General features: G+C 42.3%; 1 protein-coding gene across 3 annotated transcripts in view; it reads right to left on the bottom strand.

The window, feature by feature from the left end:
* Nucleotides 1–669: 669 nt before the first annotated feature.
* Nucleotides 670–24,260, bottom strand: part of ARHGEF26 (Rho guanine nucleotide exchange factor 26) — a 154,289-nt gene continuing 130,698 nt past the window's right edge. For all 3 annotated transcript variants that reach the window (XM_033959399.1, XM_033959398.1, XM_033959397.1), the window contains 4 exons: nt 14,638–14,847; nt 5,399–5,466; nt 4,904–5,008; nt 670–3,051 (listed from right to left, as the gene is read on the bottom strand). In XM_033959399.1, the coding sequence (XP_033815290.1) occupies nt 2,909–3,051; nt 4,904–5,008; nt 5,399–5,466; nt 14,638–14,847 (526 nt within the window). In that variant the 3' untranslated portion in view covers nt 670–2,908. The remainder of the gene's footprint in view (nt 3,052–4,903; nt 5,009–5,398; nt 5,467–14,637; nt 14,848–24,260) is intronic.

The following is a 24,260-nucleotide window of genomic DNA, read 5'->3' as shown; positions in this document are numbered from 1 at the left end:
GATCCTGATTGGCCCAGATGGCTCAAACCCTGCCCATAGGTGGGGTCTGAGGTGCCTGGGCCAACCAGAATAGGCCCAGTAGCCTTGGGCCCCCTCCTGTGGGCGGGGCCTTAGGCACATGGGCCCAACCCAGCTCAGCGGCCCCTTTTTCAGCACTTATACCTGTTTTGACTTGGTCTAAGTCAAAATGTATAAGTGCCGACTAGACAACCTGCCTAAACTTTTGGTTATACCTGCTGTACGCCTATGTCTAGGTTGGCCCACCTCCTGCCCACCGCCTGCCCTTTCCCCTCCTCTAAAAATGCCTCTTTTCACTCTATGTGTTTAGAGGCAGGGGAAAGGCCTAAGCTGATTTTAGATACATCTAAAACTAGTTTAATTATGGGTACTTGGACGATCAGGCTTTTTGACCATCCGAGTACCCATTTAGGCCACTTTTTAGATGTTGTTTTTTTTTTTTTTTAATTATGAGCCCCTTAGGATTTTAAAGTGTTTGAGGCTTGTGCAGATAATTGATGCAATGAGGCAATGAGGCATTATGATATCACAATCTGAGCTCTAGAATGTTGCTACTTATGATTTTAAAGTGTTTGAGGCTTGTGCAGATGAGGACGGAGCTTTGGCATTGGTGGAACGAGGCATTATGACATCACAATCTGAGCTCTAGAATGTTGCTACTTATGATTTTAAAGTGTTTGAGGCTTGTACAGATAAGGACAGAGCTTGCAGGAATGGGGCAGGAACAGGAGTTGTGCGCTATGAAATTTAGGCACGCATGTTATAGAACAGGATGTAGGACAGATCCATACATACTGTAACTCCAAATAACTGCCAATTAAGTGCTTGTTAAAATCAATGATAGCTGGTGCATAATTAGTTTATATACCCACCTTTGGGTGACCTATACAGAATTTGGTAGAACTAGCAGTGTTCTATGTATATCAGTGTACCAACTTTTTTAGCTCCGGCACACGAAACAGAGCAAATGTTTTTTTTCGCGGCACATTATTATTGAAATGATAAAATTGCAAAACCAACAACAAATTAAATTTGAGACTTATTTATTTACAGTTTTTTAAGCTATCTATGGGTAATTGTAACAATGGTGAAACTAACTCCCTCTTTTATGAACGCATAGTGTGGGTTTTAGCGCCAGCAGCCGCGGTAACTGCACCGACGCTCATTCAATGAGCGTCGGAGCAGTTACCGCCACTGCCGGCACTATGCGTTTGTAAAAGTGGAGGAGTAAAGTAGATAGAAATGCTAATCAATGTGATGGATGAGCTTGTTATGAGTGCAAATGAACTCAAATCGCAGCTCAATAATCGACAAGCAAACATGCATTTCATCATCTATCTGCAGTCGTTCTCTTTAAAAAATGTAATTTCTCTCAGAGCTGAAAATCCAAGTTCGCGAAGATAAGAAAATCCAAACGGTTACAAAGCCTTGATTGCTTTGTTGCTCAAGTTATGATAACTACATATATTGTACTCAATTGACAACAAGTAAACATATCAAGATTTACACATGAATTCATTTTTCTAAATAGCCGACAGCATGTGTGCTGTTTTTTTTTTTAATTTAAAAAATCAGCAATGCTTTATACCTATTTGTTAAATAACACTCCTCTCAATTTAAACAACTTATTGAAACAATAACCATTTAACACTTTATGTAAATTTCATATAAATTCATTCACAGATTACAAAGTGTCATCTTTTAGCATCCTATGCATAGCTCCCTTATTAGATTTTCAACTTGGGACCTGGGTTGGCTATTGTTGGAAACAGGATACGGGGCTTGATGGCCCTTTGGTCTGACCCAGTATGGCAAATCTTCTGCTCTTATGTGAGCCAAGTACAGGACAATCAAGCCATTGTGACACCATTGAGGAGTTTGGCTCTTAGGCATTATGACATCAAAGCCTGAGCTCCGGACTGTTGATACTTTTTGGGTTTCTGCCAGGTACTTGGGACCTGGGTTGGCCACAGTTGGAAACAGGATACTGGGCTGGATGGACCTTCGGTCTGTCCCAGTGTGCCAATTCTTATGTTCTCATATGTGCATCTTTGAACTGAGCTTCCAAAAAGAATCACCAAGGTATTGTAAGGAATTATCATATGTCATGTCTTAAAAATAAAAACATACAGTTTTTGTTAAACGTACAGCAGATAGGACGCGTACTTTAGCAGATATGCTGTTCTCATGTTTTTGTAGTATCATGTTTTTGAACTGGAGTGGGCATGTAGCATAGTAGATGATGGCAGGGAAAGACCTGTATGCTCCATCCAGTCTGACAACAAGATAAATTCATAGAAGGTAGAAATTACATAATACTACATATGCACACGATCTGTCTTTGCTATTTTCAGAGCCACACACCATAGGAGTCGTCTTGGTGCTGGTTTTGTTCCCCAACTATTGAAGTTGCCATCCAGCCCATCCATATCTGTCACGTCAGAATCAGGGCAGAGACCGTTCCATGTAGTGAGAATCATGGATGCAATCTGCATGAGACTGCATTTTATTTTCATAAGACATGCAGCATGACCTTGGTTTTTACAAACAAACTGCAGCTAACTTATTCCCTTATATTTTCCTGGTTACAGGCTGTAACCAAAGTCGGTTGTTCTTGTTTGACAAACTTTCACAGTCAAAAGTCACAGGCAGAGGCTCATAGTGCAATTGTAGGCAATTTTTTCTCAAGGCAGTGCTCGTTGAGTTTTGCAGCAGTCCCACCCTTAAGGCCAACCTCTTCTTCAGCTTGTCAACCAAATGCATTAGGGGCTGTGGTAGAGAGGGTTGCGTTCCTGTTCCCTCGCCTCCATTCCCTTCACAAAACCACACAGCTAGTGCAAAGTCCTGCAGCAAAGACACGGAGGTCAGACAATGAGGTCTCCAAAGTTCCTTATACATTTGTTTCCAGTCCAAGCAAGCGTCCCATGCGCTCTATATTCTTGTCTATTGTGGCACGACATGTGATCTCCTTAGCACACTCCATTGGAAACCATCCTCTCTCTCCATCCCGCAATCTTTCACCTTCATACCAACCTAAAAAGCAGAATAGTCAAAAATTACAAAGACTAGGAGACACTCGATGAAGTTACAGGGAAATACTTTTAAAACTAATAGGAGGAAATATTTTTTCACTCGGAGAATAGTTAAGCTCTGGAACGCGTTGCCAGAGGTTGTGGTAAGAGCAGATAGCATAGCTGGTTTTAAGAAGGGTTTGGACAATTTCCTAGAGCAAAAGTCCATAGTCTGTTATTGAGAAAGACATGGGAGGAAGCCAATGCTTGCCCTGGATTGGTACTATGGAATGTTGCTACATTGGGTTTTGGCCAGGTACTGGTGACCTGGATAGGCCACCATGAGAATAGGCTCCTGGGCTTAATGGACCATTGATCTGACCCAGTACGGTTGTTCTTATGCTCTTACATGTGCCGCATAGGAAAATCAAGCCATTGTAACATCACTGATGAAGTTGGCTCTGAAGCACTGTGGAATGAGGCATTATGACATCACAATCTCAGCTCTGGAATGTTGCTCATTAGGGTTCCAGAATCTTCTTTGAGATTCTGGAATGTTGCTACTCCTTGGGTTTTGGTCAGGTACTAGGAACCTGAATTGGCCATCATGAGAACAAGGTTGATGGACCATTGGGCTGACCCATTGGGCTGACCCAGTAAGGCTATTGTTATGGTCTTAGAATTGAAAACACAAACTCACAATAATAATAATTATGGATAAAAACCATAATTCAAAAGGATTGTTAATTACTTGATATTTTATTTTGATACAACTCATAGGTTTCAGAAATAATTCTTTCTATAAAACAGCAAAATCCGATTTATGCACATCTCAATTACGAATAGCCTTCTAAAATAATCACCATACGATATTATTTTAATGTATTTAGTACTGTTTTTTTATTTTGTAAACTGCTTTGGGCCAAACTTTTTGTGAGGGACATGGTTTACAAGTATAACATTACAAATACAGCACGCAGACTGTTTACAAGGGCATTCTGAACATACTCTTCAGATTATCACTATGAAACATGGCTAATTAAACAGTGAATGGTAGGACTATTTACAACTTGGCTAAACCACAAGTCAATGTATACCCAAATTGGGTGTTATGAAGAGGTACTAGAAACCTCAAGCGCTCACTGCTATAAGCCTGATATATTTTTCAAGCTAATAACTACAAAGTGAGCTATCATCGGGCTCGCATATTCTCCTTTTTCTTCAATTTTTATCAAGAAATTTTTTTATCTTTTAATATTTTAAATATTTTCAATGTTTTAAATACTTTACAGGTCTTATTTTATATTTATATGATGATCTTCATTTATTAAGCGATACTCTCCCACTATAGAATATAATTATGAAGTACTTGGCTTCACAACGGAAGATCTCCGTTTCGCTCAGATTACATTTAGAAGAACTTCATCAGGGAAAGCGCCAGCAATAGCACTGTTTATACCATCGGCACTATATAGTTAAATTTCTACAAAATAGTGAGGAGACTACAGATTTCGAAGGCACAAAGTACCTACCGTGTCGATTGCCACCTGTAAAGTATTTAAAACATTTAAAATATTAAAAGATAAAAAAAATTCTTGATAAAAATTGAAGATAAAATTCTTGATAAAAATTGAGACCGATGATAGCTCACTTTGTAGTTATTAGCTTAAAAAATATATCAGGCTTTTAGCTGTGAGCGCTTGAGGTCTCTAGTACCTCTTCATAACACCCAATTTGGATATACATTGACTTGTGGTTTAGCCAAGTTTCAAAGATTTGAGTGTGTTTCACAAGAGTTTAAAGGATTATTAGGACTATTTACAATACAGGCTATCCCCCAGTCACTTCTGAAGCAGTGCAGCAAAGAAACTCACCATCATTAACTTTCTGATACACCAGTACCACATCAGCCACCTGAAGAGAAAGTTCCTCCGGCTGCTTGGCCGTGTAGCTTCTGGTGATTTCCACCTGTGTCAGTGCTGAAAAAGAGGTTTACATATTGTGAATACAGGATGCAGATACAAATATAGACAAGGTAAACAGAAATAAAAAAAGAACACAGTCAAAGTAGCGTACACTCACCTTTGAAGTATTATGATAAACAAAAATATCTTATACAAAATTCAAACAATATCACACACCAAGTGGAATTTAATATAAACTACTACAAATCAGATATTTTTCAAATAAAAAGGGCCACTGGCATTGAACCCAGATATTTGGTGCTTTGCTGCCATTCACGTGTGTAAGTGCACACTTTTTATCTGCAAAAGTAACACTATTCTGTGCTCAAATGGTAAGTAGCAGCAGGCGCCCTGTTACAGATTGCTGTTCAATTCTGATTTTGGAGTTCTATTGCTGATCCTTACTTGTTCGGTCCACGCTCTGCCTGTCACCGTTCTGGCCCAGCGCTGTGATCCACCGCGCCCGTTCACTTCTGCAAACAACAAAGGCAAATTCAATCCAGGGATCATTATCGCCATCTTCATACCTCTAATTTCCTTTGCAAAGTCCCAATACTTTAGTAATAATAATGAGACAACAGAAAACTGTCATAAATCTTTCTAGGCCAACACACAGAGAGGAAGTATATGCCCTTGAGACAATGTCAGGGTAATTGTTTTAACAATTTTTGCAATAAACAGCTGCTTTTACACATTTATTTAATTCATTTTTTTATCCCGTTGTCCCCAAAGAGCTCAGAACGTGTTCCAGGATAAACGTACATATTATATAGTTAGCAGGTTACAATTTGACGTAGTTACAGTACTATACAAGGTTGTATCCTAACTTGATAAAAACTAGGGGTCTAGTATCAGCAAATATACCCCCTCCTTTACAAAGCCATGCTAGCGTTTTTAGTGCCAGCTCCGATGCTCACAGAATTCCTACCGGCGCTAAAAACGCTGGCATGGCTTTGTAAAGGAGGGGGATAGAGTTTCCAGGTTACAATTTGCCATAGTTATCCTTAACAGTGCATGTTTTTTTAATATAAGTTTTTATCCTAACTAGACACACACTAGGGATCTAATACCAATATACGTGAAGGGGCAAATAAAAAAAATATATATCTAAGTCTGTTTTGGGCCTAGAACACTAGTCTCCCAAAGTTGGAAACGTCCAAAGTCCATTCTCTAAAAATACAATAAAGCCTAGGATTGCAAATAACATGGTTTGCAAGTGTTCTGCAAGACAAGCAAAACATTTTATTAAATTTTAACTTGATATACAAGCAATGTCTTGAAATACAAGTGCATACAGTATACACACATCACAACTGAGCCGATGGTTCTTCTCTCTCTGACGCTGCAGGAGTGTAGTGACTGTTCTAAACGAGCAAAGTCTTGCAATACGAGTACATATAGTATTTTGTATTAAAGTTTTTGGGTTGTGGAACAAATCATCTGAGTTTCCACTATTTCCTATAGGGAAATTCGTTTTGCTATATGAGTACTTTGGATTACAAGCATGCTTCTGGAACGAATTATGCTCGCAAACCAGGTGTTTGCTGCTAAGTCATCTATCTTTATACCCCATTCTTGTGTAAAAATTCATCCAAAGTCCAAAACGCCTAGAACAAGACCTTTTAGGCCAGGGGTGTCCAACCTTTTGGCTTCCCTGGGCCGCATTGGCTGAAAAAAAAATGTTTCTGGGACCGCACAAACGCTGCAGCAAGGCAGAGGAGGGAGCCGGCAAGATGGTAAACATCCGGGGGGGCAGCAGAGGAAAACAATTCATTGCCCTCGACCGGGGCCACAAAAAATACTTCACGGGGCCGCAGGTTGGACACCCCTGTTTTAGACGAATGAGGGACTAGTCCTTCATCTAAAAGCATAATTCTCTAACCTTTAACAAATCTCACCACCTCTCATGGAAATTACTATCCTAAACAATGTAATTCCCGGGCCCACTGACCCAGTCCCTTGATTTTGTAATCCATCCTTGAACTAAATAGGTAAAGGTAGAATAGAAATACTGTTTTAATATAACATAACATATATAGTTTTTGTAGAAATTCAAGCCACTCCCAGGGGAAGAGAGAATGGAGGGGAATGGGTAGGTGTAGGAGCGAGGATTTAGGGCATTTGCTGCATTATGGGGTTTTTTGAGGGGGGGAGGGTAGTTCTGACCTTTGGTATTTATTGTGGATAATTGTTGTATGACTAATAATAAAAGTTAAAAAAAGACAAATAAATTAAAAGTAGGTCATGCCTAAAAGTAAGTGGGAGCAAGCTGATGCGCATAGATTCTCTACGGGTCACCCAAACTTGTATGTCAAAACTTGGGTGTGATTCTGAAATGCAAGCAGAACTTAATTGGTTAACAAGCTAATTAACAGCAATGACTGGGTGCTAACAATTATTGATGTTAATTAGCACCAATTAGGATTTGCACATCCATTTGCCTGCGTGCTATATTCTATAAGGCACGACACCTAACTCTAAGAGCATGTAACTCAAATAGGGGTGTGGCCATGGACGGGGCACAGGCATAGCAGGGGCATTTTAGGCCTCAGCGCACTAACTTGAGCACCAGCATTTAAACCAGGTTTTAGCAGGCACAAATTTGGTGATTGAAATTTGGCACAGAAAAAAAAAAAATCAATGCTAAGTGTGATTCTATAAGGGCATGCACCCTTTATAGAACTGCACTTAGCGCCAATATTTCCAATGCTGAATTTTGAGCACCATTCATAGAATCTGGCCCTAAAGCATCTGTGCTTCAAGATGGAGTAGGGGTGGAATTAAGGCTTACCTACATATTTGATAAATACATGTGATTGAGTATATTGTGTGTCTGTACGTTTGCATCTGCTCTCGAGCAGGCAGGATTTCTGCTGAATTTGTGCTAGTATTGTACGTATAAAGTCACAGACACTTATGTGGCAAGAGCCCCGCCCACCACTCCATGGTGGCCCAGATCACCCATGTTTAAATGCTGGTTGTGAAGTCACCACTATGTTAACCATATAGGCAGCCATACATGTTGGGGATGATAAATTGAATACTGTCAGCAGTACACCACATATCGGTCAAGATACCTTCCCCTCCCCCCTAGGCAGCATAGTTCCCCCACTTGCAGTATGTGACAATAAAATGATCAACCCCATGGCATTGTCCAACCTTCACCTGTCTCTCATCATGTGCGAGACAAAGATTGTACAAGTCTACACTTCCCCCTCCCCGGTTTCGACACTCGCGGTTTCACATATTCGCGTTTCTTTTTTTTTGAGGGGGGGAACCCCCATAGTTTACCACGTTCCCACTTCTCTCCAGCCTTTCTCCCGGCATCCCGGCCTTACCTTGTGGTCTAGCGGGCTTTCAGGGCAGGGGCGATCTTCCTATGCTCCTGCCCCATGTAGATCGCCAATAGAAAATGGCTGCTGTGAGCTCCCGTCGTAGTCTCGAGAGACTACAGGAACTCATGGCAGTTATGTCCTATTGGCGATCTGAACGGGGCAGGAGCGTAGGAAGATCACTCTTGCCCTGAAAGCCTGCTCGACCACCAGGTAAGGCCGGGATGCCGGGGGCAAGGAGGGAGGGAGGCGGAGGTGGGTCAGAGCTGGACGAGTAGTTATTCGCAGTTTTTTTCAATTCGCAGTCTGGCTGTGCCCCTATCCCCCGTGAATACCGAGAGAGAAGTGTATCTGGCATTGGCTTCCATTCCCCCTATGGTGGATTTGAGTACAGGCGGGACAGACTGTACAAGATTTAGAGAATTTGCTAAAAGAGAATTCCACAGGCCATTATTGAGATGGCTTGGGTGCTGGTCACCTATCTATTTTATTGTTTGTATTTTAATTGGTTGGTGGTTATAGGTTTTGTATTGTTTGTTTAGTTATTGTTGATTTTTGTATGTAATTTTGTAACCCACCCTGGGCAAGGGCAGGATATAAATAAATAAACCAAACCAAATCCATTGCTTATTCCTAGGATAAGCAGCATAAAATTTGTATTACACTTCCCCCTCCGCATTCGTGGTTTCACCAGTTGTGGTTTCGGTTAATCGCAGTTTTTTGTTTGCAGGCTCCGCCCCCAAAATTACATCAGAGAAAATCACTGGGAGCAACGTTGTACAGAAAAAAAATCGCTGCTCCCAGCGTTATACAGACGAAATCGCTGGTCAGTTATTTGCGGTTTTCTGTTACAGAACCCTGGAGAATATAATAAAACCACGAATAACATACCAGGATGGCAATTCTTATGTTCTTATGTTTATTAATTTATTTAAAAATTTATAGACCGCATAATAACTATGCGGTTTACAAAATTACATGCATATTTAAGAAATGCTAAACATGTTTCAACAAGACAAACACAAGAAGACATTAACTGAAATCTTCTTTTAAATTCATCCTACGAGTTCTCAAGTGTGCCCGGCATATGCATGTTGCTTTCATATGTAAATGCTGGAATTTCCAAGAGGAAATTGTGGAAATTCCAAAATAACCTCCTTCATCTTCAATTCTTCTATACTGCATTTAAATGCTAATGGCATCAAACAGATGCTTCTTGCAGTTGTCTGTAGCAGCCAGGACAAGACCATTCTTGTGGTTGCTGCCTAGAGCAGAACTCTCCTTGAAAATCTTCCAGTACATTAAGGATCAAGCCTCTCCGTTGGCAGAGCTCCCAAGCTTCCCCTAGGGCTGTAAGGAGCGATGTCGAGTAGTTCCCACTGTTTACATGGCAGTAGTGTGTTTTATTCAATGACAGTATCACTCCACTTGGGCACCATTTAATAGGTACAGAGCACGAGAAGAGACTCCACAGTTGGCAGATCTTTCTCATGTGAGGTCTCGCTGATGATATTACCAAGCATTGTAAAAGCGTCGGTCAACATGATGTCTTCATCACCACATGAAGCAGAATATCTTCATTTTGTAAAAGCATCTCTGAAGCATTTATCAATTTTATGTACAGCTACTATCTTAAAGACCTGGCTACTTATCAAGAGTTATGGATTGAATTTAAATTAGATGTTTTCCCCAATCATGTTTCTGGTAATGATATTTTGTTGTTAGGTGCCACTGACTCGTGTTTGAGTCCTCGCGGCTTGATAAAAAAATATTCCAAATCCTGAAAGAATTAACAGACACCAAACCATACACTACCACCACGAACACACCTCCACCATCACCCACCCTCTTAGCAGAACACTTCAAGAACAAAATCACCAACACCAGAGCCACACTCATCCTTAACCCATCCCATCAAAATCCAATCACAATCCACCCTACAGGAAAAGAGGCAATCGCAGCAGACAGAATTTGGACTCAATTCCCTAACATACAATGGTCAGAATTCAACAAATTCTACAAAAAATACAGCCATGCCTCCTGTGACCTCAACCATTGCCCCTCATATCTCCTTACCACCTCTAGTGTAAAATTCCGCACCATAACTCTACAATGGATCCAATTCACGCTCACAGAAGGCACATTCCCTGCTGACCTCAGCGAAATTGTCATCACCCCAATCCAAAAAGACCCAAAAGCACCACAAAACCTCCCATCTAACTTTAGACCTATAGCCTCAATTCCGCTATATGTCAAAATTATAGAAGGCCTAGTAGCCAAACTCCTCACCAATTACATAGAGGACCACAACCTACTCCACCCCATGCAATCAGGCTTCAGAACAAACTTCAGCACAGAGACACTACTAGGCTCCCTTATGGATACCGTCAGACAACAACTTAGTACAGGGAAAAAAATGCTACTCATACAACTGGACCTATCGGCGGCATTCGACCTAGTAGACCACAACATCCTTCTACAGATCTTAGATGCAATAGGCATCTCAGATAAAGTATACTCCTGGTTTGAAGGATTCCTAAAACTCAGAACCTACAGTGTAAAATCAAACAAAGAAAAGTCAGAATCCTGGTCAAACCCCTGCGGCGTACCACAAGGATCTCCACTATCCCCTACCTTCTTCAATCTCTACACTGCTTCTCTAGGAACGCATCTGGATAATCTAGGCATAACCTCCTATAGTTATGCGGATGACATCACCATCCTCATCCCATACGATCATTCTAAACCTACCATGACAGACAAACTTCACCAAACACTTGAAGCAGTCACAACCTGGATGAAAAATCACAAACTTAAACTCAACCAAGACAAAACCAAATTCATCCTCCTAGAAAATGACAAGATCCAAACCACAACCAACCTAGACATAAACGCAACCAAATATCCCATCCAAACCACCATAAAACTACTAGGCATGACCATAGACAGATGCTGCACTATGCAACCGCAAATAAATAAAACAATTCAAAAATCATTCGCAATCATGAGAAACCTGAGACAAGTCCGAAAATTCTTTGAAAGAACACAATTCCAACTTATAGTACAATCCCTAATACTAGGTATATTGGACTACTGTAACATACTCTTCCTTCCATGTCCTGCAACTACGATAAGACAACTCCAAACAATCCAAAATACAGCTTTGAGACTCATCTACTCATTGAAAAAACATGACCACATCACTGAAGCCTTCATCAACTCACACTGGCTCCCAATCCAAGAAAGAATCCAATTCAAATTCTACTGCATATTATTTAAAACCCTACACGGAGACAGCCCATCATACCTGAACAATCGCCTCATCCAAGCACCCAGTACCAGACACAGAAAAACGCACTCCCCATTCATACCCCCCCCAATCAAGGAAGTAAAAAGAACAAAACTACACGACGGCCTCCTAGCCACTCAAGCCGCAAGACTGGACAACCAGATCTCCAACCTTCTGATGACCACCCCAGACTATAGGACGTTCAAAAAAGAAATAAAAACCACACTTTTCAAGAAATTCCTGAAACAGCAATAACAACACGACCTCTAAATGCTCTTAAGATCTACAACTTACCTCTCTAGCTAATCATTGTAATTCTGTCTTTTTTAAATTAACCTTTTGTAATCCGCCTTGAACCGCAAGGTAATGGCGGAATAGAAATCCCTAATGTAATGTAATGTAATGTAATGTAATAAGCATCAAGTTTTTGAAGCAGAATACGGAAATAGATTGCTGGGCCTTTCTTCTGCGCAGTATAAATTTGCTGTTGTCCCATCAAACGCGATCCTCCGCCTTCAACACCGCTCCTCATCTGCTTCTCAGGAGGGTGGTACATCGTTAGACTGACATCTCCGCTAAACCTGTCCACCTTGGGAGGCCCTGCTGGTAGTGAAACTACCGACGGCATAGTTTTCAGGTTCTCAGATGTGCACAAGCCCCAGTAGCACGACAAATCCCATGTTCTCTTTTAGAAAAACATCCGAAAAGTGGCCCAAAGCAGCAGATAGACAATTTTGTTGGCAAAACGTTCAAATCGCTGATTTCAAAACCCGTTTTTTTTAGAAGGTTTTCTATGCAGTGCATCTAAATCTCATGGGAGGTGGAGGCGCTCCCTGTTAAAAATTAAATATAAGCTAAGTAAAGATTATTCTAATTCATGATTCACTATTGGATAAAAGAAAAAGAAAAAATATATCAAATAAGATACATTTGGATCCCATGAAGATCGGATTCCATGGGTTATTACCCATTTGAATCTGTGGGTAATTTGACCCTCTGAGGATCGCGTATCTCATTTCTCCTTATGAATGTGGAGTATTTTAGCACTATTACACTGGAAAATTTGTTTTCTTTTTCGGTATAGTTTATATATTAAATCCAGGTTTTGTATAGCCATTTATTTAAGGACTCTAAATCTCATGGGGGCATGTTGAGGGCATGTTTTGGGTGGGACTAGGGCAGGCTTATGACTTCAACATTTTTCTGCAATAATGGAACATTGTCGAAAACATCCAGGGCAAAAATTGTACATTTGAGGCTAGACCTATTTCAATAAAGAATAAGTGCTAAAAATGGTACCCAAACTAATCAAATGACCATTGGAGGGATGTATGCATGGTCCCCCCTACACTCTCCCAGTGGTTACTGGGAAAGAAGTGAAAGAAACAATACATACTACCGTGTTTCCCTGAAAATAAGGCAGTGTCTTATATTAATGTTGGGTCCAAAAAACACACTAGGGCTTATTTTTGGTGATATTTTATTTTTTTCATGTACAACAATCTTCTCTCCCTTCATCTCCTCCACCCCAATTCTTCCTCTGTCCTTCCCCCCCCCAATGTGCAGCATGTTTCCTCCCCTCTCACCTATCCTCTTGTGCAGCAAAACCCCACCGGCCCTCCCACCGTGAGACTGACGTACCTCCGCTCCGAGGCCTCTTAAAGCAGCAGGGGGGGTTGCTGAATCGACGAGTCTGATTTTTTTCAGTAAATCAGGCAGCACTAGTGTCAGGAATGGAGTCAGGGGGTATCGGGGACATTCGGGGGGAGAGGGGGGCTTTGGGGGTCAATCTTAACTAGGGCTTATTTTTGGGGTAGGGTTTATATTAGGAGCATCTTTAAAAATCATACTAGGGCTTATTTTCAGGATAGGTCTTATTTTGGGGGGAAACAGGGTACTTATCATTTCTATAGTGCTACTGGCAGCACTGTACATTAAACACGTAAAAGACAGTCCCTGCTTGACAGAGCTTACGATCTAATCAAAACAGACAAGCAAGACAAATTAGGGATTAGGGAACTGTCTTTGCAAGTGGTTAGGAAGTTACTGAACTTGGCTGCTCCCTTTTCAACCTCATGAACTAATTTTCAATTGGCCGTATTAGTGTATTATTTTACTCTTTGAGTTTTTTACATAATAAATGACTTTTTTTAAAAAATGAAATTGCTCTGCATGAAAAGGTCAGATGCAAAAATTCAGCATTCAGAGTTTGCCTTGGGATGGTTTCCAAGGATTTATTGTAAATTCAATGATGTGTGTTTACTTTCTTGGACAGGTTTTGAAAAGGGACTTTTAAAGATATAAGCAGAGATTTAACTGCAGGTGTGTTGATTACATTAGTATAAGAAGATTAGATGTAACTGGAAAAGACTGCTGGCATTTCTGGTGGGGCTACATTTTTTGACATTATTCCATATGCTAAGTTTCCTTGTGACACTACAGAATGCCTTTGCTAGCATGCAATGTGGAGAAAATCATTCCTTTCAAATGTAACTATAGAGCTTTCACTTTCTGAGTGCTGAAGTGCAGGCACTCCAGACATAATATATTTGATCTTTGGCAGTGGTTTTTCTTTAGTTTTTGATTCATGTTATACAGGACCAGTGATAACAGTAGGATCAGATTTGTCATCGCTGGAAAGTATACAGCATATATATTAAAAAAAAAAAAAACAACTATTGCAATAGAACTAGATTTTACAAAAGGAGACTATGACAAATTAAGGAAAGTAAACAAAATCCTATACAGAACAGTTTCCAAAGTCAAAAGTTTGAATGAAGCATGAACATTATTTTAAAAGAAGCCCAGTTAAAATATATTCCATATAAATAATAAGGTCAAAAGAATACCAAACATTGGTTTGAGTGGTCTAATATCTGGCAGAATTGGCAGTGACAGCCAAAATGAAGAAAACAGGGATTGGCATAAGCTTTGCCAACATGGAATGACATGGGAAATCTCATTGACATTTCCAATATTGTTGCAAACAAATGCCAATCCCTAGTCCTCAGTAGTCTACTTACAAAGTTTCAGCTCCCAGAAGCATCTCCACTTTTTCTCCTGCATGATTCATGTGGATGGTTAGCATGAAGAGGTAACTGGTTGCACTTTGGCGCAAGTACAGCGCTGTTGTACTGTTCTTTCCTGGGGAAGAATTTGGTTCCTCACTGTCACACTGTTCAACTGAAAGCTGATCCTTTAACGCATAGTCTGTGACATTGTAACTGTCCTCACTGCATGAGAATAAAAGACATTTTTAAAAATTACAGTGATTCCCTAAAGCATGCAACAGGCTACAGAGTTCACAGCTGGTGTTCGACATTTCATCCTAGTTCCTCAATCAACATTTTAGGAAATTAACAAAACATCTGCTTGTCCAGGATGCAAAAGGAATTACAGCAGGAGCCTTGGGGCACTGTACTCAAACAAAATAGCTCTGAAATTAATTCTGTGAAATAAACACTGCTTACCCTATTTACTGATAGTTTAGGGATGATACATGTTTAGGAATTGGAACAGTCCATGGTAGTTTATTACCTCTACTAACTGAAAGCAGAATGCGATGAACAAACATATATTACTTCCTACAAACTGAATTAGAAAAGGCTATGTCCTTCTATTCTTATGTTCCTAGTCAGATTGCAATAATTTACTTTCATTACCAACTTTATTGCAGTAATATGATCTGACCATTAGAGAATGATACAGGAACAAATTTGTCCCCATCCCTGTGGGATCTATGTCCATCCCCGTGAGTTCTGTTCCTGTCCTATCCTTGGAAGCTCTGCCCTCACCTGTACAAGCCTCGAACAGGAAGTGACATCAGAAAAGAGCTGAGGCTGGCGTGAACATCTCAAGAGGTGCGCCGGGGTAGGAGCCGAGCAAGCAGCGGGGAAGAGTGGGAGGGTGCTCAAACGGCGGGCAAGAGGGGGAGGCACAAGGCACAGCGATGCCGAGTGCCAACCTCCCTCACTACGCCACCGTGTCTACGCCAATCAGTAAATGCAGCTACATTATCATGAGCTAACTGATTAGCACATGAACCTTTACCGCCTACAAAATAGTGGTAAGGGCTCACATGCAAAATTTTGTTAATGGCTACACACTAATGACATCAGTGCATATCATTAAATCAGAAAATTGGCCATTATGTGGCCTTAGTGCGCCCTTACGTGGGTTATTTCTGTGCGCTAAGACCACTTAGTAAAAGGATCCCTCTGTAATTTATACGCATACATGTGTGCTCAGCCCTAAGTCTGTCCAAATTCCTCCCTGGTACACACCATCATGCCAACACATGTACTTTGTGATAAAAAAAAAAAAAAAAGAAGCAGCACATCAGATGGAAAATCTTTCAACAGATATTTATTAAGAAACTCCATTTAAAATAGACAGTAACCTGACGCAACCATGTTTCGCCCCTTCTAAGGGCTGCATCAGGGACTATAAGAACCACTTGGTGTATGAGTGCAATGTCATCTAACTGATAGATTTACCCCCTCTTTTACTAAGGTGCGCTAACCAATTAGCACACGCTAATCAAATTAGCACACGCTAAACGCTAACACGTCTATAGACTAACATGCATGTGTTAGTGTGCGCTAAATCCGATTAGCACGCACTAATCGGTTAGCGCCCCTTAGTAAAAGAGGGCTTTAAACTTCTGTATAGTAATAGTAACAGCAGCAGAGACTTCATAACATGAAAAAGACTTAAAAAATTTACTCCTTTTGATTCCTTATTCATTTCTAAGCTTGGTCCTTTTTCCTTTCTTTCCTTTTACCTTGTGTTGTGATATGTGGATGATATAGGAGAAAGATTTGCTTTTCTCGTTGATATATTGTGTGCAGACTGACGTATGTCAAATGTGGAACTTTAAATTAGTGCTCAAATGTATAGATTATCTTGAGAAATATTTGCTACAATGCTATTGTTCTAACTAATATTAGTTTAAAAGTCTAAAAAAAAAAATTTATTTACCCCTTTACATGCAGAAATGGCCTCTTACAATTGCTCAGGGTATCTACACCTACTCTTAAGTACATATAGGGAGTTTGGCCCGGATTCTCTATATGGAGCTGATATTGGCGGGCGCTGAAGGGCATAGAGAGAGTAGAGAGGGACAGATTCTTCAAATTTTCAAAACATAAAAGAACAAGAGGGCATTCGGAAAAGTTGAAAGGGGACAGATTCAAAACGAATGCTAGGAAGTTCTTCTTTATCCAACGTGTGGTGGACACCTGGAATGTGCTTCTAGAGGATGTAATAGGGCAGAGTACGGTACTGGGGTTTAAGAAAGGATTGGACAATTTCCTGCTGGAAAAGGGGATAGAGGGGTATGGATAGAGGATTACTGCACAGGTCCTGGACCTGTTGGGCTGCCGCGCGAGCGGACTGCTGGGCAAGATGGACCTCAGGTCTGACCCAGTGGAGGCATTGCTTATGTTCTTAAGTCCACGACAAACAAAGAAGATATGAACAACCCATGAAAATTCAAACAAGTGGGAGTCAAAAAGGCACAAGAGAGAAAAGCGAAGTAATCAATTCCACAAAAGCTCTTTATCGATCAAAAGTTCTCATAAGGGACTCAACACAAACTGTGTTTCAGCTATTCAGCCTTCATCAGGAGTCCAAATCAGGCTAATCTAATCTAATCTAAGGCTTGGCTTTATATACCGAGTCATCATTCTAAGAAAACTCGACTCACTTTACAATAATTAGCTTAACAAATAAAAACCATAAAAAATAAGACTAAATTTCGGGAAATTAATTTTCAAAGTGTTTAGCAAATAAAGTAGTTTTTAAAGATTTGCGAAGAAATCGAAGTGAGCCAGAACTCCTTAAAAGAAATGGAAGATCATTCCAAAGTTGAGAAAACTTAAAAGATCAGAGATTGACTAAAAATCTTGACTCCAATAAAAATAACCCTGAGCTTCAGAATGTGGTGTTGCTGCTCCTCTTTACTGCTTGTGTTGAGAACTTTTTATCAATATAAAGAGCTTTTATGGAATTGATTACCGTATTTTCACACATATAACGCGCGCGTTATACACGATTTTTACAAACCGTGCATAACCTTGCGCGTTAGACGCGTGAGCGCGTTGTACAATTTTTTTTTTTCATTCCGATCCGGCATCCCCCCTGCGAACCGACATCCTCCCCCCCCTGCTCGCGTCACTCCCCATCCCCCGCGATCCTACATCCCCCCCAGCACCGCAAAACATCTCTTACTCAATTGGGCACCAGCACCAAACATAGAAACATAGAAATAGATGGCAGATAAGGGCCACGGCCCATCTAGTCTGCCCACCTTAATGACCCTCTCCTACCTTTCTCTGTGAAGAGAACCCACGTGACGATCCCATTTTGTCTTAAAATCAGGCACGCTGCTGGCCTCAATCACCTGAAGTGGAAGACTATTCCAGCGATCTACCACTCTCTCGGTGAAAAAGTACTTTCTGGTGTCACCGTGCAGCTTCCCTCCCCTGATTTTCCAAGGATGCCCTCTTGTAGCCATGGGACCTTTGAAAAAGAAGATATCTTCTTCCACCTTGATACGGCCCTTGAGATATTTGAACGTCTCGATCATGTCTCCCCTCTCTCTGCGTTCCTCGAGTGAGTATAGCCGCAACTTATCCAGCCGTTCCTCGTACGGGAGGTCCTTGAATCCTGAGACCATCTGGGTGGCCATTCGCTGGACCGACTCCAGTCTCAGCACATCTTTGCAGTAATGAGGCCTCCAGAATTGTACACAGTATTCCAGATGGGGTCTCACCATGGATCTATACAATGGCATAATGACTTCAGGCTTATGATTGACGAAACCCCTACATATACACCCTATGATTTGTCTAGCCTTAGATGAAGCCTGCTCCACTTGATTGGCAGTCTTCATATGTCTTCACTGATGATCACCCCTAAGTCCCGTTCTGCTACAGTCCTTGCTAGGATCTCGCCATTAAGGGTGTAACTTTTGCACGGATTTTGGCTGCCAAGGTGCATGACTTTGCATTTTTTGGCATTGAAACCTAGTTGCCAGATCCTAGACCAGCGCTCCAGTAGGAGTAGGTCGTGCGTCATATTGTCGGACATTGAGTTTTTGACCGTTGCACTCCTTTCTACTACATTGCATAGTTTGGCGTCATCTGCAAATAACGTTATTTTACCTCGAAGCCCTTCAGCCAAGTCTCTTATAAAGATATTGAACAGGATCGGGCCCAAGACCGAGCCCTGCGGCACTCCACTGATCACCTCCATCGTTTCAGAGGGGGTGCCGTTCACCACCACCCGCTGAAGCCTACCTCCAAGCCAGTTCTCAACCCATTTTGTCAAAGTGTCACCCAATCCTATAGAACTCATTTTGCTCAACAGCCTGCGGTGTAATACAAGTATAGAAGGCTAACCAGGTAAAAAGTATAGAAAGCCAACCAGGTCGTGCATGTGCAAGACCGGGGGGTTTGGACTTCGATGGGACAATAGGACTTCAAATGAGAAACCAAGGTGGCAAGGGGGCCCCTTCTGGTGATTCAGACAGGTCGTGACCTGTTGGGCCGCCGCGGGAGCGGACTGCTGGGCAGGATGGACCTGTGGTCTGATCCGGCGGAGGCACTGCTTATGTTCTTATGTTCTTATGAGCGTCAGAGCAGCAAAAGAAAATTTAGCACTCTGGGCCGCAGTAGAAACCTCCACCGTGGCTTAGTGGTGACAAACCGTGGATTATTTTTATAGTGGTGACAAACCAAAAATCTGCATTTATGACTATTGCTATTCACTATTTTCTAAAATTCATATTCATCCTTACAAACACCATGAAGAATTTGGATGAGTCCAATCCCAAAGTTAACCTCTGTTACAATTCCTGATGCCTAAGACGAATTTTGCTTTAAACTTTTGTCTTCGGAGTTTAGGAACTGCTGAGGTTTGGACCTGAGTAGTGCTGGCTTACACTTGTGCGATATGGTGCCAGAGATATAAGATGGAAAATTCAAGTGAAAATGATGCTCTAACTTTGGAAAAATGTGCAAAATTAAGTCTGGAGTGTTTCAGCTCCAATTCCAAAGCTTGCTTTGAGCGACTGCTAAAAATATAATAGCTAAATCCAAATAAAATATTTTCAGGCAGCAAAACTCATTCTTATCAGCCACCAACTGTCATAAAGAGAAAAAAACAAGACAATTTGCAGCGCCATGAGATCGGAATAGGGCTGGATTCAGTAAATGGCATCCACTTTTGGGTGACCCCTCCAAAAAAAATCACTGAGAGCTTCAAGTTCAGCAATGTTTACAGAATAGTGTTTAATGCCAGGATCTGTGTCAATTTTGAGTGTGAGGATTCACACCAACTGGAACCTGGTGTAAATTCTCACACCTAAATTAGGTATGGATCTTCATTGTACACCAGTGGTCTCCAACTCAAACCCTTTGCAGGGCCACATTTTAGATTTGTCGGTACTTGGAGGGCCTCAGAAAAAAAAATAGTTAATGTCTTATTAAAGAAATGACAATTTTGCATGAGGTAAAACTCTTTATAGTTTATAAATCTTTCCTTTTGGCTAAGTCTTAATAATAATATTGCAATTTATAGCTAAAGAGACATGTGATCAAGAAACTGTTTTATTTTACTTTTGTGATTATGATAAACATACCGAGGGCCTCACAATAGTACCTGGAGGGCCGCATGTGGCCTCCGGGCCGCAAGTTTGAGACCACTGTTGTACACAATACGATGAAAACTTCCACCCAATGTGTGGCGGCAGCCAAAAAAACAAACAAGATGCTAGGAATGATTACAAAAGGGATGGCTAACAAGACTAACCCCCTGTTTTACTAAGGAATGCTATGCGTTTTAGCACGCACTAACTGCTAACACATCCATAGACTAACATGCATGCGTTAACGTTTAGCGCATGGTTAGCACTTTTGTAAAAGAAGCCCTAAGAATGTTACAATGCCTCTGTATTGCTCCATGGTGCTTCCTCAACTGGAGTCTTGCGTAGAGAATGACACAGTAGCAGTTACCCGCTGAAACGGTGGGGGGGGGGAGGGTGGAAATTGCGGTGACTGGCCTTGTCCCCGCAGTTAATAGGAGACAAGGCGCGCGATCACCTCCTTACCTCCGGCCAAATCTATCTCCCTCCCCCTTACCTTCGCGGCACTTTAGAAAAGAAATTGAAGCCGGCAAAGCCTGCCTGTGCCGCCCTGCAGTCGCATGTGTGTGGGCGGAAGCTTCTCCTCTGACGAAACTTCCGGTTGGCAACTGGCCAGAGGGAGGGAAGGGGCGATCAATGACCGCGCACCTTCCCTTAAGGGGGAGGAAGGGAGATTCTCGGGCCGTTGAATGTCGGTGAGGTGGCGAGAGGGAAGGGTGGATGCTGCGGGGACGGGGACGGGGCAGTGAAGGGGATGGGGATGGGAATGGGGTGGTGAAGGGGATGGTGGGTTGAGGGACGGGGCGGTGAAGAGGACGGTGGTCCGGTGACGGGGCAGTGACGGGGACAGATATTTTTCCCGTGTCATTCTCTAGTATTGTGTTCAATTCTGATCTCCTTATCTCAAGAAAGATTTAAATGATATTTTTTTTGTTATATAATAACACTTGAAACAGCTCATAAAAAGGTACATTTTGATTGGTGCACTTAGAAGTTTTATGAAAATTAATATTAATAAAACCAACCTTCAAATGTCTTCCCTTTTTGAGGCTTTTCTCACATATTAAAAAAATTATTTTAATACATTTATTTTGTATTAGTTATACACACTGGTCTATTGCTATTGTTGATACATTAAGGGCTCCTTTTACGAAGGCGCGTTAGGGCCTTAATGCGCAGAATAAGCCACGCGCGCTAGCCGCTACCGCCTCCTTTTGAGCAGGCAGTAGATTTTCGGCTAGCGCACACGCTAAAACGCTTAGCGCACCTTCGTAAAAGGAGCCCTAAGTCCAGTGCTCAAAAGACTTTAGATTTTACTATTTTCCAGATGGCATTAGAACTAGAATATTTTTTTGTATGGTGATTTTCCTGGAGAAATGTCTTAGTTCTGATTTGCACTGCTGGATTTTTGTGGATGCAGAGAATGTTTACACTTATCATGAAAGAATCCTCTCACTGCCTGGTTGTAGTTAGGAAGAGCCACTCCCTATTCCTGGCGCTTTTGGGAGTGGGAAATACAGGAAGGACGTGGAGGTGGAGCACATGGGGGAGAGAATGAGGTGGGGCAGCAGGAGTGAGTACATGGAGTGCTATCTCATCCCTTAAATCAGACAGCAATTGCCTTAAGCTGCCCCGATCATCGCCATACTTGACTGCCACTGCTGAGGGTATTGGGTGGGCCTAGGGTTACCAGATTTTTTGTGGTAGAAACCCGGACATGTGGTCCCGCCCTGTTCCACCCACAGTCCCAACTTGTTCCGCCTCTAATCCCGCCCTGTTCTGTATCCAGCCCCGCCCCATTATGCCCTGGTCCCGCCCCCACAAAGCCTCATCTTTCTTCTCCCACCTCCCAGCCGCGTCTGAAGGGCATGTGACATCATCTGCGCATGCTCAGAGGCCCTCCAGATGTGGTTGGAGGTCAGGGCTTTTCAAAACCCGGACAAACTACTGGGACATGTCCGGGTTTTCCCCCCCACCCGCTCGCGTTGCCCCCCCCTCCACCGCGATCCTACTTTCCCCCTCCCGAGCAGTCAATGACACCCTTTACCCGACTTGGCACCAGTGCCGGTGCCCGAAGATCCTCCCTCTTCTGGCGTGGCTGGGCGGTGCGTCGGAGATCCTCCTTCTTCTGGGCTGGGCTGGGCTGGACTGGCTTTGAGCATTTGCGCATGCTCAAAGCCTTCTGGTCTCGCTCTCTCCGAGATTGAGAGCGAGACCAGAAGGCTTTGAGCATGCGCAAATGCTCAAAGCCAGTCCAGCCCAGCCCAGAAGAAGGAGGATCTCCAATGCACCGCCCAGCCCAGGCCGCGCCAGAAGAGGGAGGATCTTTGGCCACCGGCACTGGTGCCAAGTCGGGTAAAGGGTGTCATTGACTGCTCGGGGGGGGGGGGAGTAGGATCGCGGTGGAGGGGGGCAATGCGAGCAGGGGGGATGCCGGATCGCTGGGGGGGATGCCGGATCGCCGGGGGGGGGGGGCGCTCGTACAGCGAGGCAAGCTCGGTTTACAAGGCACCAAGTTTGCGAATGTTTTGCTTGTCTTGCAAAACACTCGCAAACTGATGCACTCATAAACCGAGGTACCACTGTACCTATATATAATATGTAAACTGCTTTGATAGTAACCACAGAAAGAAAGTATATCAAGTTCCATCTCCTTCCCTTATGTCAGTAGAAAATCAGCACCCATTCAAAAGACAAAACACACCTTCAATTCACACAGGAATGAAAAGGGAGGTGGAGGCCTGCCAGCTTACACAGAACTTCCCAATGGGAAGCAAGACACCAGTGAGAATGAAAGGTGATACTTACAGGGCTTGACCACAGACCCTTTAATTGCTTTCTGGATGGCACGAACAGCTGCATCTGCTGGAATGAACCAGCCAACAAATTCCACTGCCTCCCCTCCCCCCCCAACCCGGAAATTCCTTTTCTTGCATTAAAGCATGACAATGTCTGTTTCCTTAGGAACCTGACCTGATATGACTGAAGATGTTTCTAAATCACAGGAAGGAAGACAAGTGGTGCTAAGGATAGATAGTCCCAGTAGGCCTTCCATGGTAAGTATCATCAAGTTTCGAGGCCAAGACAATGGGTTTGATTGGCAGTCTTTAAAAATCTATTAAGAGCAGCCTAAAAAGGATTTGCAGTAGCTGTGATAAAAGTATACAAGGTCGCGGGATATGGTGCATTACTAAGGGCTCCTTTTACTAAGGCGCACTAGCCTTTTTAGCGCACGCAGCAGATTAGCGCATGCTAACCCCACGCTACGCAGCTAGAACTAACGCCAGCTCAATGCTGGCGTTAGCGTCTAGCGCGTGCGGCATTGTAGCGCGCGCTATTCCACGCATTAATGCCCTAACGCAGCTTAGTAAAAGGAGCCCTAAGATTAAATTATGCAAAGCAAGTCAAGGTTAAAAAAAAAAAAAAATCCTAAAGCGGTATTCTTTTGTTAGGACTGTTTTGTAAAAAGGGGGGTGGGGGTGGAAGGGACAATTATCAAAAAGTATACATCATTAGCGAATGGCAAACCATGAAATGTCTTTTTTTTCTGCTTATTTTCATTTGGGAACAACATGCAACAACATAGGCTGCATCGTTGGCATGTCCTATGCCGTTGCGAACGATGTAGCCCATCCCTACTTTAGAATCGACTTTTCTCAGCGGACTTAAAATTTTGCATCTGCAGGTTCTGTCGAACACAAGTATTTCAGAATGCGAACGGCAATGGAGGTGATGAACTCATGACCTTGACATCCTTCAAACTGAGCTTTTTAGCCTAGTGACAGTCACAAGATTTGTTTGCATGCAATGACTCCAATTTACATATCTTGGCTAGCGTTGCAATAAATCTATTTGCCCAGGGCCCCTTTTACAAAGCCGCAGCAAATGCACCGAAGCCCGTAGGAACTGAATGGGCTTCAGAGTATTTATTGTAGCAGCATCTCTACTGCGACTTTGTAAAAGGGGCCCATAATTTGGGGTAATACATTTTTCTGCACC

This window comes from Geotrypetes seraphini, chromosome 9, assembly GCF_902459505.1.
Source record: "Geotrypetes seraphini chromosome 9, aGeoSer1.1, whole genome shotgun sequence".
NCBI lineage: Eukaryota > Metazoa > Chordata > Amphibia > Gymnophiona > Dermophiidae > Geotrypetes > Geotrypetes seraphini.
This window is presented reverse-complemented; position numbering and strand designations above follow the sequence as displayed.